Source organism: Callospermophilus lateralis, chromosome X, assembly GCF_048772815.1.
Source record: "Callospermophilus lateralis isolate mCalLat2 chromosome X, mCalLat2.hap1, whole genome shotgun sequence".
In the NCBI taxonomy this organism is placed as follows: Eukaryota; Metazoa; Chordata; class Mammalia; order Rodentia; family Sciuridae; genus Callospermophilus; species Callospermophilus lateralis.
In genome coordinates this window covers 51,632,981-51,649,628 of record NC_135325.1, presented here as the reverse complement: position 1 = coordinate 51,649,628, position 16,648 = coordinate 51,632,981, and the positions used below count along the sequence as shown (strand labels likewise).

The following is a 16,648-nucleotide window of genomic DNA, read 5'->3' as shown; positions in this document are numbered from 1 at the left end:
CATGGGGGAAAATAGTATATACAGGATTCGGTACTATCCACAGTTTTGATCATCTACCGGCAGGCTTGTAATGTAACTCCTCTTCCTTTGCATCCTGCAATTTGATGTATCTTCATAATCTTACATTGCCAAATTAGGAAATGGAAGTCTGGTTTAAAAAAAAAGCATTAGAGTATCCCAGAGTTGACTGATTCCCAATGCTTCACATATTGTATGACCTTGAGCTACCCCTTAGAATCTTAGTGCCCCAATTTACTCATCTATAGAATGGGAATGAAAGTAGTAATATCAGGAAGAAGAGATAAGGCTAGGCAAGTAGGGAAATGGGCCCCCAGGCAACTTCTTGAGTAGCAGAGCACAAACAACAGCTGCAGATTTTTGCTAAGAAACTTGCAAAAAAGTTATTTTAAAATCAGGGCATACATGAATTGAAAACCAAGTCCTCTTCAAAGAGGGAAAATATCTAATTGATATTTTGATTGTACTAAAGTCTTCATAAATACTTCATGGACACTGAGTGCTTTACTCAATAATGGACAAGGGGCTGACTTCCTTAAATCTACAGATCCATATAAATCCCTAGAAAATAGCCATTCACTGGCAACCCTCTTGGGTTTCCTCCCAGCCACAGGAGCATTGTTTTGCTTTGCTTTAAAAAAAACTTCTTATATTTTGCTTTCACTGACCATTGTCCATGAATCTCATTCTTTAAATTTGCAAGACAAAGAACACACCCAACTCCATGCTCCATAGTACAGTAATTCTAGGCTTCTAGTTCAATGGAATAATGTACACAACACATCTAGAACAGTGGGTAGTTGGCATATAGTAAGAACTTAACAAATACTAGTTCCCATTATTATTCACCATTTCCTGGTTCGCAAATTAAGTACTTCCTAATTCCATCATCCCACATAGGTCCCTGGCTCTACCATAGCTTCTTTGTTCACAGAAGAATGAACAAGGTGATAATTAGACCTCCTCAGCTCTCAAGCCTACAGCAACACTTTCACATACATCTTAGAGCTCTTAGTGATTAATAATGTCTGTAGTATAATGGATATTATATTACCCAACATTAAATAAGGCATACAGTAATCACATGACTCTATTGATTAATACTAATTGTATGTATGACTATAAAATCAGAGCTACTGAGCTGCTGAAACCATGGCCCTGAAAGGGCCAGTGTGTAAAGGAATATACACAGAAATGGTGAAAAACCTTATGTTGTATTAGTATCTGCAATTTCTTTTGTTTTGGATCTAGATGGCCTCCCCAGATGTTAAAAGTAAGTGAGAAATAAAAGAAACAGAAAAAAAAGGAAAAAATGAGAAAGGAGAAGAGATAAAAAAGAGGCAGGTGCATATTGAGGAGGATATCCAAAAGTGAGGAGTAAAATGACATTATATGACACTCAACATGCTGTGGATTATCTTCCCTTACCATAGCATAAGCTGTAAATTGTCTGTCCCACCCTTTAACATAATGTTACAGAGATGGTAACATATATAGTACAAAAGATGAATCAACAGCTTGGACTCTAATGAGATCCTATTAAGGCTCTTGTTAATACAGTGGATTAAAAGAGAATAAGCAACCAAGAATGCAAATCAGTTAACAAGGTAGCATTACAAGTTGTTAAAAGCAGAAAAATATATTCAGAATAAACCTGCAACTATAGCCAAAACTCTATAAACAAAAGTATTGCAATACAGGAACTATTAAAATCAGTGAGGAAAAGAATTATTCAAGAAAAAAAAATGTAGTAACAACTGGATAGTCATTTATAATTAAAAATAAACCTCATTTCATATGCCAGAAGAAATTCTAGATTAATAAAAGATTAAATTCAACCATAAAATTCCTAAAAGAAAATAAGGGATCAATAATTTATAAAACACAATGGTTAGATATAAGCATGATTTAAACAGCAAAATCAAAAAGGAAAAATAATGATGTTTCAATACAGAAAAAAAATCTGAATGACACTATAAAGTTAGAAGGCAAAACCACAGATTACAAAAAGATGTTTTTTTAACATATGTAACAGAGAGTTAGCATCTCTAACATAAAAAGAGCTTCAAATTTAAAAAGAAAAGGCAAATACTCTTAGTAAATAAATGATTAAAGCACATAGTCAGACAATTTACAAAGAAAGAAACTTAACAATAAATACATGAAAAGATTTCCAACCTTACCAGTAATCATAGAAATGCAAATTAAAGCAAGGTAAATTTGTCAGATTGGCAAAGATTAAGAAGATTTAAAAAAAACCCTCAGATTTGTCAGGATATACAAAACAGGCACTCTTGTACACTGTTGGTAAGAGCACACGTTATTGCAACTTCTCTGAAAGGAAGGCAGTTTGGCAATATGTATCAAAATTGTGTGTGTGTGTGTGTGTGTGTGTGTGTGTGTTGCTGGACATCCAACCTAGCCCCAGCATGAAAGGACTGAGCTACACCACTGGCCTCTGTATCAAGATTTTAAACAGGTTGGGGATGTAGCTCAGTGGTAGAGCATTTGTTTAGCATGCTCAAGGCCTGAGTTCAATCCTCAGTGTCACACAAAAAAATCTTGCCCAACAATTCTCCTTCTAGGAACTTGCCAAAAGGTGAAATTGGAAAAAAAATTGCAAAGAAAGTATGTTAGTCAAGTTTTCATAACTGTGACAAAATACCAGAGAAAACAACTTAAAGGATGAAAGATTTATGTGATTCAAGGTTTCAGATGTTTGAGTACATGGTCAGCTGGCTCCATTGTTTCTATGCATATGGTGAGGTAGAACAACATGGCCCAAGGATACAGCAAAGTTGCTCACCTCATGTCAACTGAGAAGGAGAGAGAGGGAGAGAGAGAGAGAGAGAGAGAGAGAGAGAGAGAGAGAGAGAGAGAGAGAAGAAAAGGGGCCTGTGGCAAGCTATAACATTTAAGGACATGCCCCCAGTATCCTACTTCCTCTAAGTAAGTCCCACCCCCAAAAGTTTCTATCATCTCCCAATAATGTCATCAGATTATGAATCCATCAATGGATTAATCCACTGATTTAGGTTAAAGCACTCAAGATCCAATCACTTTCCCAAAGTCCCACCTCTGAAGATTGTGGCATTAGAGACCAAGCCTTTAACATATGAGCCTTTGGGGAACATTCCAGATCCAAACCATAGTAGAGAGATTAACGGAAATGTTCACTAAAGCATTGTAATATACCTAAATGTTCACCAATAGTGGACTAGTTATATAATTTATGGTACATTAAATAGAGTGAATGCTTATACAACCTCTAAACATTTTTTTTTTTGTAAAAAACAATATATAGTTAACTGGGAAAATACCTACAACCTACTATTCAGTTTAAAAAAGAAAAAAGTTTACAGAGAGTAGACACTTAGGTACAATTGCATGCATATTTGAACAAAAATGTCTGGAAGAATAGTTACCAAAATGTCAAAAATGTTTGCCTTTGAGAGCTAGAATTTGGGAGAATTATTACTTTATTTTATAGTGGTGGGGCCTCATGCATGCTAGGCAAGTGCTCTGCCATTGAGCTAGAGCCCTAGCTTACTTTTTTCTTTATATTTTTCAGTGTTTAATTTTTTTTTCTAAATGAACATATATTTTTGTCATTACGGGAAAAAGAGAAAAAATTTACACAAAGATGAAGGGGTTTTTATCTGATGGGCATGTATTTTCCTCAATAAAGTATAAAGCAAAGTCAACAACAGAGAGTAGGAGGGAATGATTCAAAGAATGTGAGTAAGGTAAGAAGGACTTGTTTCAAAGAACAGGGTAATTAAGAGGAAAGGAAAATTTTTCAGTCATGTGGAGGAGGATCTAGTCAAGGTTGATTATCATTAACCTGCCCAGTTGTGTGATTGTCTACAAAAATCCTGAATTGCACAGGTTAAAATATGAAGAATATTCATGTTTGGATTCCTCTGAGGATGAAAGGGAACTCTGGAGTCTTGACTAGGGAGTTGGAGGTATTTGGAAAATAGTACTAATGATAATATATTCAGGAATTTAGGTGGGTAAAGGAGCAAGCAAAGACTGGAGGAGAATGATAAAGAGCAAAAGTGTGTGTGGGAAGTGGGGGTCAGTGAGTTGGAGGTTTCATGAGGTCAAAGAATTGTTGTAGTGGGGTTACTTAACCGAGTGAGCTGGGGAAACTTGGCAAGTTGTAGACAGAGAATGTGTTTGAATTAATTATTCCTGAAGTCTGCATTATGGTAATATTTAGGGTTTGACTATGTGACTAGATAGCTGACATGGGATTCTTTGAACTAAACCACAGAACCTTTCTTTCCTTCACATATTTGAACACTGTCATTCATGCACTTTTATTTTTTATAGACACACAATAATTGTACACATTCATGGGTACAGGGTGATAATTCAATATCTATATACAACATATAATGTCAGTCCTTGGGATAGAACTCAGGGCCTCATCAGTGCTAGGCAAGTGCTTTATCACTGAACTATACTCCCAGCTCAACATTTTTTTTCTCTTGGGTACTGGGGATTGAACTCAGGGGCGCTCAACCACTGCGCCACATCCCCAGCCCTATTTTGATTTTATTTAGAGATAGAATCTCACTGAGTTGGTTAGCACCTCACTTTTGCTGAGGTTGGCTTTTAACTCAGGATCCTCCTGCCTCAGCCTCCCAAGCCAGTGGGATTACAGGTGTGCACAACTGCACCTAACCACTTTATTATTATTTTAATTTTTTTTTACTTGTAGATGGACACAATACCTTTATTTTATTTATTTATTTTCATGTGGTGCTGAGGATCAAACCCAGTGCCTCATATTTGCTAGGTAAGCGCTCTAACACTGAGCCACAACTCCAGCCCTTATTATTTTTTAAAATGATACCTAAAAACAAAAAATGCTGGGTGTCACGAGCCATCCATGGGCTGTGTGTGAGCAGTATGAGGAGACTGGCTTGACGTTGCTCCCTGATTGGGATGTGCGACATATGTGTGACTTTTCTCTCACTCCGACTCTGATCCCACACAGCACCTGAGATGGGTGTGGCTTTCCAAGATGTCAATCAACCTGCTGACTGCAAGACATCATCAAGCAAGACTCCACCCTTCCAAACCCAATCCCTTGCCTTATTTGGGTGGAATACTCTATGAATGGTTTTCCCCCGATAAATAGGGGGATTTCAGGTGTGCTCTTTTTCTTGCCTCTTGCCTCCCATGCTCCCCCTGCCCCACAGCGTGGGAGTTGACACCTGAGGTGGCAGAGCTTTCCCTGACCCCCTCAAAAATGTGTTTCGTATTTGTGCGGGTTTTTTGGTTGCCAGCCTGGCCAGCTGGCGACAGTTGGGTGTGATGGCTCTTGCCTATATAACCAGGGACTCAGGAGATAGGCCAAAGGATCACAAGTTCAAGGCCTGCCTGGGCAACTTAGTGAGACCCTGTCTCGAGATATAAAAAGAACTAGGAGCCAGGTGCCTGTAATCCCAGAGGCTCAGGAGACTGAGGCAGGAGGATTGGAAGTTCAATGCCATTTAGCAAAAGCAAGGTGCTAAGCAACTCAGTGAGAACCTGTTTCTAAATAAAATACAAAATAGGGCTGGGGATGTGCCCCTGAGTTTAATCTCTGTACCCCCTAAAAAAGAACTGGGGATATGGGAATATATCTCAGAGGTAAAGCACCCTTGATTTTAATCACCAGTAGTCCCCCCAAACCCTACATATGAATGAGGGGGTACCACATGATTTAAAAAAAAAATTTAGTTGTTGATAGATATTTGTTTTATTTATTTATTTATATGTGGTGCTGAGGATCCAACCCAGTGCCTCACATATGCTAGGCAAGTACTCTATGACTGAGCCACAACCCCAGCCCCCCCACATGATGTTTTAACACACATATATTGTGTGTATTTTTTGGAAATCAAACCCAATTATGCTTTATCACTGAGCTACATCCCCAACCCTTTTTATTTATTTATTTATTTTATTTTGAGGCAGGGTCTCACTAAATTGCAGGTAGGCATATGAACTTGTAATCTTCCTGTCTCAGTTTCTAGAGTCACTGGTATTACAGGCATGAGCCACCAAACCTGGCTACATTGTATATTTAATCAGCATAATCATATCTAGCTCCTCAAACATTCATCATTTCTTTATGGTGAAAACGTTCAAATTCCTTTCTTCTAGCTTTTTGAAATATATAGTGCATTATCATTATGTATAGTCACCCTACTGTGCAATAGCACATTTATCATTTCTATGAATTGGAAACCTTTGAATTCCTCTCTACTAGTTCTTCATGAAATAATAAATTGTTGTAAGCTATATTTACCCCACTGTGCTATAGAATACTAGAACCTATTCTTCCTATCTAACTGCATTTTTATACCCATTATCCAACCTTCCTTTATCCCCACTCCCATCCACACACTTCTTGGGTTCAGTAGGAGGCCCTGTAATTAATGACCTTCAAGAGTTTCACCAGAGCTGTGCACTACTCAGGAGGCTGAGGCAGAAGGATTGCAAGTTCAATGCCAGCCTCAACAATTTAGTGAGGACCCATCTCAAGATAAATAAAATAATAATAATAAAAAGCGTGTAACTCAGTGGTAGATGCCTCTGGGTTCAATCCCTAGGATGAGAAGAAAAGTTTCTCAGGAACCTATCTTTTTTGTCTTATTTTTCCACTTCTTCAAAATCTCAGGTGCTGGGCAAAGTTGATTATAAGCTTTCCCATCTTGCTTTTATGCACAAGTGTCCTTCCTCCTGAAATGCCTTCCCCACAATTTCTGAACTGACACATTTTACTTATCCCTTAAGCCTGTTTAAAAGCTGTGGCATCCGTGAAGACTTCCCAGAACTTCCTTTCGGGATTCTTCTGTGTGAATTCCTATGGTGCTTCATGCATACCTCTCTGAGGACACTTATTACTTCCTATTTTGTGTCTTATCACTTAGTTGGGTCAATTTTATCTCTATCATCAAGAGATAAAATTACAAGATTACACCATATCTAAAGCAATTTTCTACTTCATCTTCAAGTCTGATGCCTGACCAATTATTCACTATTAATGTTAACTTCAGGTTTCCAAAGTGAGATATGTGATTATTTTAGGTGTTGCGCAGTCATGTTTTAATAGCTAGATAATTATTTTAATGTGTATTAGATAAATACTTTATTTGCCATTTATGATAGTGGTCAAATATTTTCTTTTAAAGAATAATCCTAGTGCCTCAGGAGGCTGAGACAGGAGGATCCTGAGTGCAGGGCCAGCCTCAGCAACTTAGTGAGGCGCTAAGCAATTCAGTGAGACCCTGTCTCTAAATAAAATATAAAAAGGGCTGGGGATGTGGCTCATTGGTGAAGTGTCCCTGGGTTTGATACCTGGTTCCTAAATAAATAAATCTAATAGAGCCAGGCACAATGGCTCACACCTGTAATTCCAGTGACTTTGGGAGGTTGAGGCAGGAGGATCACAAATTCAAAGCCAGCCTCAACAACTTAGCAAGACAATGTCTTAATATAAAAAATAAAAGAGCTGAGGGTGTAGCTCAATGGTAGAACACCCCTGGATTCAATCCCCAGTGCCTCTAAAAAGTAAAAACAAAATCAGAAAACAATTCCCCCTCAACTCCCTCTAGCTAGTGCCTGAAATGCTAGCCTACACCCATAGTCTACCTCTTCATGCTCCATTCACTCAACCCACCATGGCTTCCACCTCCACCACCTGATTCTTGAAATGATCAATTACATCCTAATTTATACAACCAGTGAACCATGCTCTGTGCTTATCTTATTTAACCTGGCTCTCTAGGTAGCATTTGGCAATGTGCACTGTTCCTGAAAAGTCCTTTCCTCCCTAAACTTCTGCCTCACTCCTGTTGCTTTAGTCATTCTTTTTTCCATCTCCTTTACTAAATCCTCCTCCTCTGTTAGTGTTCCCCTAATTTAATATTATCTATATTAATCTCCTAATATGATAATAATTAGAAAATAATAAAAAAGTAATGTTTATACCTGGTTACAAAATAGGAAAATGACAGAAGGAAAATCAGAGGTTAATAGCTTTTTATATATTTTTTCAGGAAAAAATTATGTATAAATACATCTTCTTTTGTTCTCTCACAAATATTCTACATCTCACTGTTTTGTTTGCACTTAACAGAGTATCTTGAAGATATTTATTTATTTATTATTGATATTGGAAATTGAACCCAGGAGCACTTTGCCACTGAGCTACATTCCCAGTCTTTTTTATTTTGAGATAAGGTCTCACTAAGTTGCTTAGAGTTTTGCTTAATTGCTGAGACTGGCCTAAAATTTACTATGATCCTGACTCAGCCTACTGAGTCACTAGGATTGCAGGTGTGAACAACCACACCCTACTTGAAGATCTTTTTATACTACCTATTGACACATAATACTTTTTTTTTTGTGTGGTACTAAGGATTGAACCCAGGGCATTGCCATGCTAGGCAAGTGCTTTGTCATTAAGCTACACATTAATGTATTTCAACTTATTAACTAGCTATTTGATGATGCACATTAGGTAGCTTCCAAGTTTTATGCTGTTATTAATAATGTCTCATTCAGGCATTGTGGATCATGCCTGTAATCTCAGTGACTTGGAAGCTGAGGTAGGAGGATCTCAGAGGCCAGCCTTAGCAATTTAGTGAGACTCTCAGCAACTTAGTGAAACCCTGTCTCAAAGTAAAGAATAAAAAGGACTGGTGATGTCGCTCAGTGGAAAAGTACCCCGGGTTCAATCCCCAGTAGTACTGCTGCTAGTACTACTACAACTAATGATAATAATAACAATAATAATAAATGTTTCAGTAGGGGTTGGGTGTGTAGCTCATCAGTAAAGCACATGTTTTTTTATGCATGAAACCCTGGATTCCATCCCTGGCACCAAAAATTTCTCTCAGTAAATATTCTTATAGATATGTAATTTAAAAATTCTTATAAGTGGAATTTCAGATCAAGAGGAATGTGTTACTAATTCTTATATCAAAGTACCCTCCACAACAGCTATAAGCATATCTAACCCTATCATGCATGAAAGTGTTTACCATCAATTTTTCAATGCCTAGACCTTAATGTGTTTTGCCAGTCTGTAGAGTAAGGACTGAGATCTCACAGTTGTTTTGATTTAAAATTCTTTAATTTTAAATTAAAGAGTTGGATATCTTATATTTGCTTTACAATTCTTTTTAATATTTTTTAGTTGTATAGATTTATTTATTTTTATGTGGTGCTGAGGATTGAACCCGGTGCCTCACACATTTCAGGCAAGCACTCTACCACTGAGCTACAACCCCAGCTCCTTATGTTTATTTTATGAAAACTATATATCCTTCAATCATTTTTCTATCAGTGTTCCTGTTTTTCTTTCTTTTTTTGCTACTGGGGATTGAAGCTAGGCACACATTACCACTGAGGTACACTCCTAACCCTTTTGTCTTTTGTTTTGAGACAGGGTCTTGCTAAATTGCCTTTGAACTTCTGATCCTCATACCTCAGCTTCCTCAGTCACTGGGACTACAGGCTTGCACCACTGTTGATCTTATTAATTTGTAAGGTCTCTTAGTGTTTAAAGAAAAATATTCAACTTGTGCTGCAAGTAGTTTTCTTTTTGTTTAGGGGTTTTTGTTTGTTTGTTTGCTTGTTTGTTTTTGGTTAGGTACTTGGGATTGAACCCAGGAACACTCTATCACTGAGCTACATCCCCAGCACTTTTTATTTTTGAGACAGGGTTTCCCTAAGTTGCCCAGGCTGGCTTCAAACTTGTAATCCTCTATCACAGTCTTATGAATAGCTGCAACTACAGGGGTGCACCACTGCAGCTGGCCTTTTCTTTTATCCCAAAGCAATCTTTGGTCCCACACAGTTTTCATCACATATTATATGTTCTCCCATGATGACTCCTACACCTGTAACTCAAGCCCAGTCTTCTAATTCCAAATCCTAGTAGTTGACTATGTATCTTTACCCATATGAAGCTTACTTCATACATTTTATAAACTCAGTGCACCTGAAACTGAATTCATATCCCCCAAGTATTATTTCTCTTATACTCCCTCTATCCTAGTAATTTCTCCAGAAATCTGTCACCTGCTTCTTTCTTACCTCCCACATCCACACCTCCAAAACTCCTGAAGTATTTTGCCCAAGTGACCACAATGTCCTCCTAAATCCTTGTTATGTTACACAATGGTTAGAGAGCATAGGCTGCAGTTCAGACAAAACAGGGTTTTTTGTTTTATTTATTTATTTTTTGCTTTGCTTTGCAGTGCTGGGGTCAGAACCCAGAGCCTCATGTATGCTAGACAAACACTCTACCACTGAATAGAACATTCATCCCCCAAACTTGATTTGTAAACAGTCCTGATCTTTCAAAGTTATGTGATTGAGAGCATATTTCTTACCTAAAACTTGTTCCCTCTTCTATAAAAAATAATTATAACAGCTACTTCATTGGAACGGACAACATAAAATTGTGTGCATAATAACTAGCATATGAGTCAGTAAGTGGTAGCCATTATCTCCCTGCTCTAGCTTGCTTCAACCTCTTCCAAGCCACCCTCCTTGTTGTTATTCAATTTAACAAATTCAACTGTCACTCTACTGGGAATTTTTGTGATTTCCTACCTCTTTCCTACACACACACATACCATTTACAAGATAACATGTGATCACCTCAGGAAAGTATACAAGGTCATTCAAATGGTCTGTTAATTTTCACAACCCCATACATCTTAACCTCCAACTACATTAAAACTGTATGTCATAGCCCAAGAATAATCAGTTTTTCCATGCTTCTATGGTTTCCTGCATACCATTCACTGACAGTCAAGCTCTCCCCACCCACACTCACTTTTTTTGACAATACTAGGGATTGAACCTGGCAGCTCTCTACCACTGAGCTACATCCTCAGTCTCTTGTTTATTTGGTATCAAGGATTGAACCCAAGAGTGCTTAAACACTGAACCACATTCCAAGCCCATTTTATTTTTTGAGATGGGGTATTGCTAAGTTGCTTAGTACCTCACTAAATTACTGAGGCTTGTCTTGAACTTGCAATCCTCCTGCCTGCCCCCCCAGTCGCTGGGATTGCAGGCATGCACCACCCTGCCCAGCTCCAGCCCTTTATTGTTTTGAGGCAAGTTCTTGTTAAATTGACCAGACTGGCCTCAAACTTCTGATCCTTCTGCTCTAGCTTGGATTATAGGCATGCACTTGGCTCTCTGTGCTTTCAACACTAAACACTTACCCCTGCCCCAGGTCAAATAATCATTTTGTATTTATGTATACCTGCTTGTCCCACCCACTAGATTGTGAGTTCCTTGAAGGCAAAGACTATGTTTTATTCATGTCTGTATCACCAGCTCCCAGCATAGGGTCTAACATTTCATATGTTTGTTGGATAAATGGATTAATGAATGGTTCATGGTCTGAGCAGATTTCTATGATTTCTTTAGCAATCAGTACCCTTGTATATATACAGTCCTTTACCAAAACCCCTTCTGCTCACCCCTCCTCCCAGCAGTGTCAAGCACCCAGCCAAAATTTCTGTTGCCCAGGCAGTCACAGGAGTCTGGGACTGGTCCAACTAGAAGTGGTAGAACAGAAGACAATGGACTCAGTGTAGGCCCTAACCAATGCCAGTGTTGAGATCAGAGTCCACCCCCAAATCCCAGCAACAAGTATTGCTATCTACTTATCCAGAGCTTAATCTTCAGTGTAGCAAGGGAGAAAACATATCTTAAGTGTAATTAGACTGGGGTGCTGCTTATACTACCCCCAGGCCCCAATCTACAAGAAGCACACCCAGGCATAGCAAAACATTTTGTAGTGATTTGAGAAAAGACAAGGGACATTTCTCTGAAGCCCTCCAGTCTTTAAGTGAGGCTCTACATCATCTCTAGCAAACAAAGAACAACACCATTTCTTTTTTTCAATATTTTTACCATTTCTTTTAATAATATTTTTTAAAGCCAGTAAGCAACTACAGAGACCATTTAAAAGTAGACAAGTAAAAAAAATATAGATGAGAAACAGCAAAGACACATTCTTCACTCCACAATAAATACAGAGCTCTATTAGTAACCCCCACCAACATTATATGGGAGGGTTGGCTCTCCATGGGATCAAGAGTACTCTCCATTATTGTGCAGGGGGTACCAGCCAGCACTTAGTTGTAATTATGTCAAAATTGGTGGACACATGAATTGCTGAGATCAAGGTCTACAGTTTTGGCCCTTGACTTGCATATGGGTTGGTCAGGCTTAACTTCTTCCAGGCTGTGCTGGATTCCATAGCTGAAGTAGATAGCAAACCCTAGTGGGTAAAGGTAGCTGTGAGGTGGGACAGCAGTGATCTGTAAAGGTCTCCTACTGGAGATAAGAAAGGGACAGGAGTTGGGATAGGACATCCAAAAGGCTTACTCTCCCCAAGTGGATACTTACCAATCAGCATCCAGACCCCAAATCGGGCCCAGGTACCAGCTGTCATCTGCATCATAAGGTAAACATTCACAAAGATGCTCACTAGTGGGAGGAAAGGCACAGCAGGCACCTAGAAACAAAGGAAATTTTCCTTTTCACATGTGACAATATGAACTAAAAAGAGACCTCTATTTTTCTCAGGGCAAAAAAGGCCGAGTTTAGCCTTTTTTAGGCACTGTATTTCGGTGGCCTCTCATTTATATGGGACTCCCAGAATACATAAAGTTTGGGGAAATAGAACTGGAAAGAAACTACTTGGAGGAAGCAAAAGAAGTCTTTGGCCTAGGTACCTCCTATATCTTCTCTTTCATGCCCAATTTAAGTATATCTAGAGACCTTGGACCACAGGCATCTCATGCTTATTCACCCAAGATACGTTGGTGAGGACAGAAGGAGAGGTCATTTACCTTAAAGTGAAGGGGACTGGAGTTCTGTGGCTGTCTGCAGATAACCATAGTCGTTCCAGTAATAAGCAACAGAAGCAGTACAACCACTGCCACCCACACTGGGTCTCCAGAAAGCAGTGGAAATGGCACCAGGCAAAGGACAGTCAGCAGCAGAGCTTCAAAGGTCAAGTTGAGAGACATCAAAACCAATTCTTGTGATCAACATGACAAGATATCAGGCACCCCATTCCGAGGGTCACCCTCTTTCTACCACCAAATGTCATGACATATTGTCCACCCCAAAGTCACCCAAAGAGAAATTCCACTGCTCACCAAGTAATGAGGAACAAACATAAACAACTTGGCCAGAGAGTGGAGTAGGGTCAGAGTTGAGTGGGCAAAACAGTGCCTGGAGGGTCAGTTTCTCTGCTTCAGGAACCTTCTCCTCCTGCAACTCCACTTCCTCTTCCCCAGGCTTCATTTCCTGGTCAGGCTGATACCTGAGGCAAGATTAAGAAAGCAGTTTTAAAAACATCTCTTAACCACTTCACCATCTTCTCCCAGGCAACTTTACCTTCACATTAGCATTAAGAATAAGAAGCTCTTTTTGACAGTGAGATACCCAAAGTCATAAAGGAAAGTCAGGATGACCAAGGTGCAAGAGAAAGGAGTAGATCCCTATCTTTCCTTAAGAATAAAATCCCAAATCACAGTATACAGAAAGGGAGTCCTACCTGAGGATGAGAACACAAATGGACACCAGGGAGTAAGCAAGCAGGGTCCCAATTGACATGAGGTCCACAAGATCAGTGAGTTCAAAGAGGAATGCCATGAATGCTGAAATTGATGGGCAGAAGACAAACAAGTGAGAGATGGGAATAATGAAGTTAAAGGAACTAGTGAAACAACTAAGGATTTTTCCCTACCTGCAATAATGCCAGAGACCACAGTGGCCATGATGGGGGTATGAGTGCCGGTGTGGATCCTAGCCAGGACACGGAATAGGAGACCATCCTCTGCCATTGCATAGATCACCCGAGGCATGGGGAACATAGAGCCCAAGAGGCTGCAGAAAAGAATGCCCAGAATGACATGAGTTGACTTGGGTCATCTCTTCCCAAACCTGCATGTTTAATATTTTCCCACCTTTCTTTTGCAGCTCTTTTAATGGATATTCTCTGGTACTAAATGTCATGATCTGAGACTTTGGTCAGAGGAAAACAAGCAATTGGTGTTTTGGGGGTTTGGGTTTTTTTTTAAGACTTGGGATGGAACCTGGAGGTACTATACTAAGGTACATACGTGCCCAGTCTCTTTAACTTTTTATTTTTTAAAATATTTTTTTAGTTGTCAATGAACTTTATTTATATGCAGTGCTAAGAATTAAATCCAATGCCTCACTCATGCTAGGCAAGCACTCTACCACTGAGCCACAATCCCAGCTCTAACTTTTTATTTTGAAACAGAGTCTCACTATGTTTCCAAGGCTGGCTTCAAATTTAGGATTCTCCGGCCTCAGCCTTCCAAATCACTGGGATTACAGGTGTGCAGCATGGTGCCCAGCTGAAACAAACATTTGATACTAACCTCGTAGAAAGAGCACAGAGGGAGCCAACAGCCACAACATAGCGGGCAGGAGCCCATCCAACATGGAGAAAAGCCTCAGGCAATGGGCTTTCAGGCTGGAGTTGGTAGTAAGGCATCATGAGGGTGAGTGCCGAAGAGACACCAAAGTACGCCAAAAAGCAGACAAACAGTGAGATCACAATGCTCATGGGGATGGAACGCTGTGGATTCTGGGCCTCTTCCCCTGCAGGAAAGGGCACAGCACAAAAGTTTTGATCCAGGGAAACAGGCTCACTCCTCTACCACCCTCATTATGCATGCAGCCTGAGCACACACAGCACCCAAGCCCCAGCGAGAATGCAATGATCCTGTTACCGGTGGTAGCAATACAGTCGAAACCAACAAAAGCATAGAAACAGGTAGCAGCTCCCCGGAGAATCCCCTGGATGCCGAATGGCACAAATCCTCCAGAGCCCAGAGGGCCCAAGCTAGAGTAGAAGAAGGAATGGAAAAGGTAAGGGCGATGTTCAGCCAACTCCATACCTTTTCTCTAATGCCAAACTACTTGGCTAGGTTTTCCAAGGCCCGGCCTCCCATGCTTCCCCACCCTCATCAAGAATCCCTCAGCATGCATCTGTTTACTCCTCATTCTGACCCCAGCACTGCAGCTTTGAAGAAGAGTAAAACTCTCTAACCTACTGGTGTCATTGAGTCCAGCCTTGGTCAATTCATAGTCTTCTTCATTGAGCCTCCAGTTGTGTAGGTCTCCCTTAATGAAGCCAGAGATGATGATAAAACCAAGAACCAAAAGGTTCACCCCTGTGAACACTTTGGTAACCAGGGCTGATTCACTAGCCCCCAGAGCCAGCAATCCTGTGGGAGAAATCCAATCAGGACCTTGAGAAAGGAAGATCCCTCAGTCCAAGGGATCTTTTCCTACCTCTATGGGCCTGACTCATTCCTTCCCAGCTTCTCTACCTCCAGGCCATTATCCCCTTCACCTGGCCCTTCCCAGTCCCAGCCCTAGCCCCTAGGCTAAGCCCCACCCAGCCCCTCCCCCCATCAACATCTGCCCCTTGCCTCACCAGTGAGCAGCAACACAAGGCCCAAAGCAAAGAAATCTGGATATTCTGCAAGGAAATGGGGCACATGCAGTGAGATGGACCCCTTTAGAGTCTGAGAGATGTGGTTCCCAATCAGGTTGTCAAAAGCAGAGCTCCAGGCACGGGCCACACTGGCTGTACCTGGTAGAGCAGAGGGAGAAACACCGGGTCAAATTCCCTCCCTCCCCCACACTAGTCTCACACAAATCCCTGTCATAACCCATTATCACCTAAACTTTACTAGTTTTTTTTTTCAATTGAATCCAGAGCCTTGGTGCCAGAGGTGCACACACATGCTCTACCACTAATTTATACTCGCAGCCCTATAATTACTTTTTAAGAACCAAAACCAGTCACTTAATGAAGGAAACTTTGCCAGGTGAATAGAACAATTTCTCCATACCTCTGACCCTCCCAGACCCCCACCAACACACCTTTAGCCCTATTGAGGTCCTGTGAATAATAAAGAATTCAAGGGCTTCACCATTCAAGTTCCCTCCCTGCCCCAGTCTCTCACCAATGACGTAAGAGAGGATGAGATTCCAGCCAGTGGTGAAGGCCCAGAGTTCACCAACAGTGACATAGCTGTAGAGATAAGCAGAACCAGAACGGGGAACCCGGGCACCAAACTCGGCATAGCACAGCCCAGCCAACACAGAAGACAGAGCAGCCACCAAAAAGGAGATCACAATGGATGGTCCTGCTTTATCTTTGGCGACCTCACCAGCCAGGACATATACACCTGCACCCAATGTGCTGCCCACACCCAGGGCCACTAAGTCCAGAGTGCTCAGGCATCTGGCAAGGCGAGTCTCATTCATGCCTGGCTCCAGTGTACGTCTCCGTACCAGCTTTCGACCAAATCTGCGAAGTGCCTGCCACAGCATTCTAGTTGGAATTGAAGAGGATGCTAGGATCTGGTGAAAAACAAGACAAAAGCCCTTCAATAGGGCTCATTATTCCTAAGCTCTAAAAGTGAATTCCAAAACCTACTCCACCAAGCAAAAGAGCTATGGTAGGGAAAGGGGCACAGGAGGGGGGGACTGAAGGAACAAAGGCAAGTCACTCTATCTAAACCTCAGTTACTTCATA

General features: G+C 40.6%; 1 protein-coding gene across 1 annotated transcript; it reads right to left on the bottom strand.

The window, feature by feature from the left end:
* Positions 1-12,172: 12,172 nt before the first annotated feature.
* Slc7a3 (solute carrier family 7 member 3) lies at positions 12,173-16,443 on the bottom strand. Its single transcript, XM_077107030.1, has 11 exons — positions 16,074-16,443; positions 15,539-15,697; positions 15,149-15,326; positions 14,829-14,941; positions 14,475-14,697; positions 13,814-13,953; positions 13,622-13,724; positions 13,221-13,387; positions 12,909-13,063; positions 12,463-12,571; positions 12,173-12,334 (listed from the first exon to the last, which is right to left on the bottom strand). Exons 1-11 carry the CDS (start codon positions 16,441-16,443, stop codon positions 12,204-12,206), a joined length of 1,848 nt encoding a protein of 615 aa, XP_076963145.1. The 3' UTR covers positions 12,173-12,203.
* Positions 16,444-16,648: the final 205 nt, after the last annotated feature.

Excerpts from the sequence above, each read along its gene's own strand:
- Slc7a3 (XM_077107030.1), bottom strand. The coding sequence starts at position 16,443 with ATGCTGTGGCAGGCACTTCGCAGATTTGGTCGAAAGCTGGTACGGAGA. Across the intron at positions 13,064-13,220 it reads TGTTTGTTCCTCATTACTTG|CTCTGCTGCTGACTGTCCTT; the intron begins GTGAGCAGTGGA and ends TGACCTTTGAAG. Across the intron at positions 12,335-12,462 it reads TGGGGTCTGGATGCTGATTG|GGTTTGCTATCTACTTCAGC; the intron begins GTAAGTATCCAC and ends TTTACCCACTAG.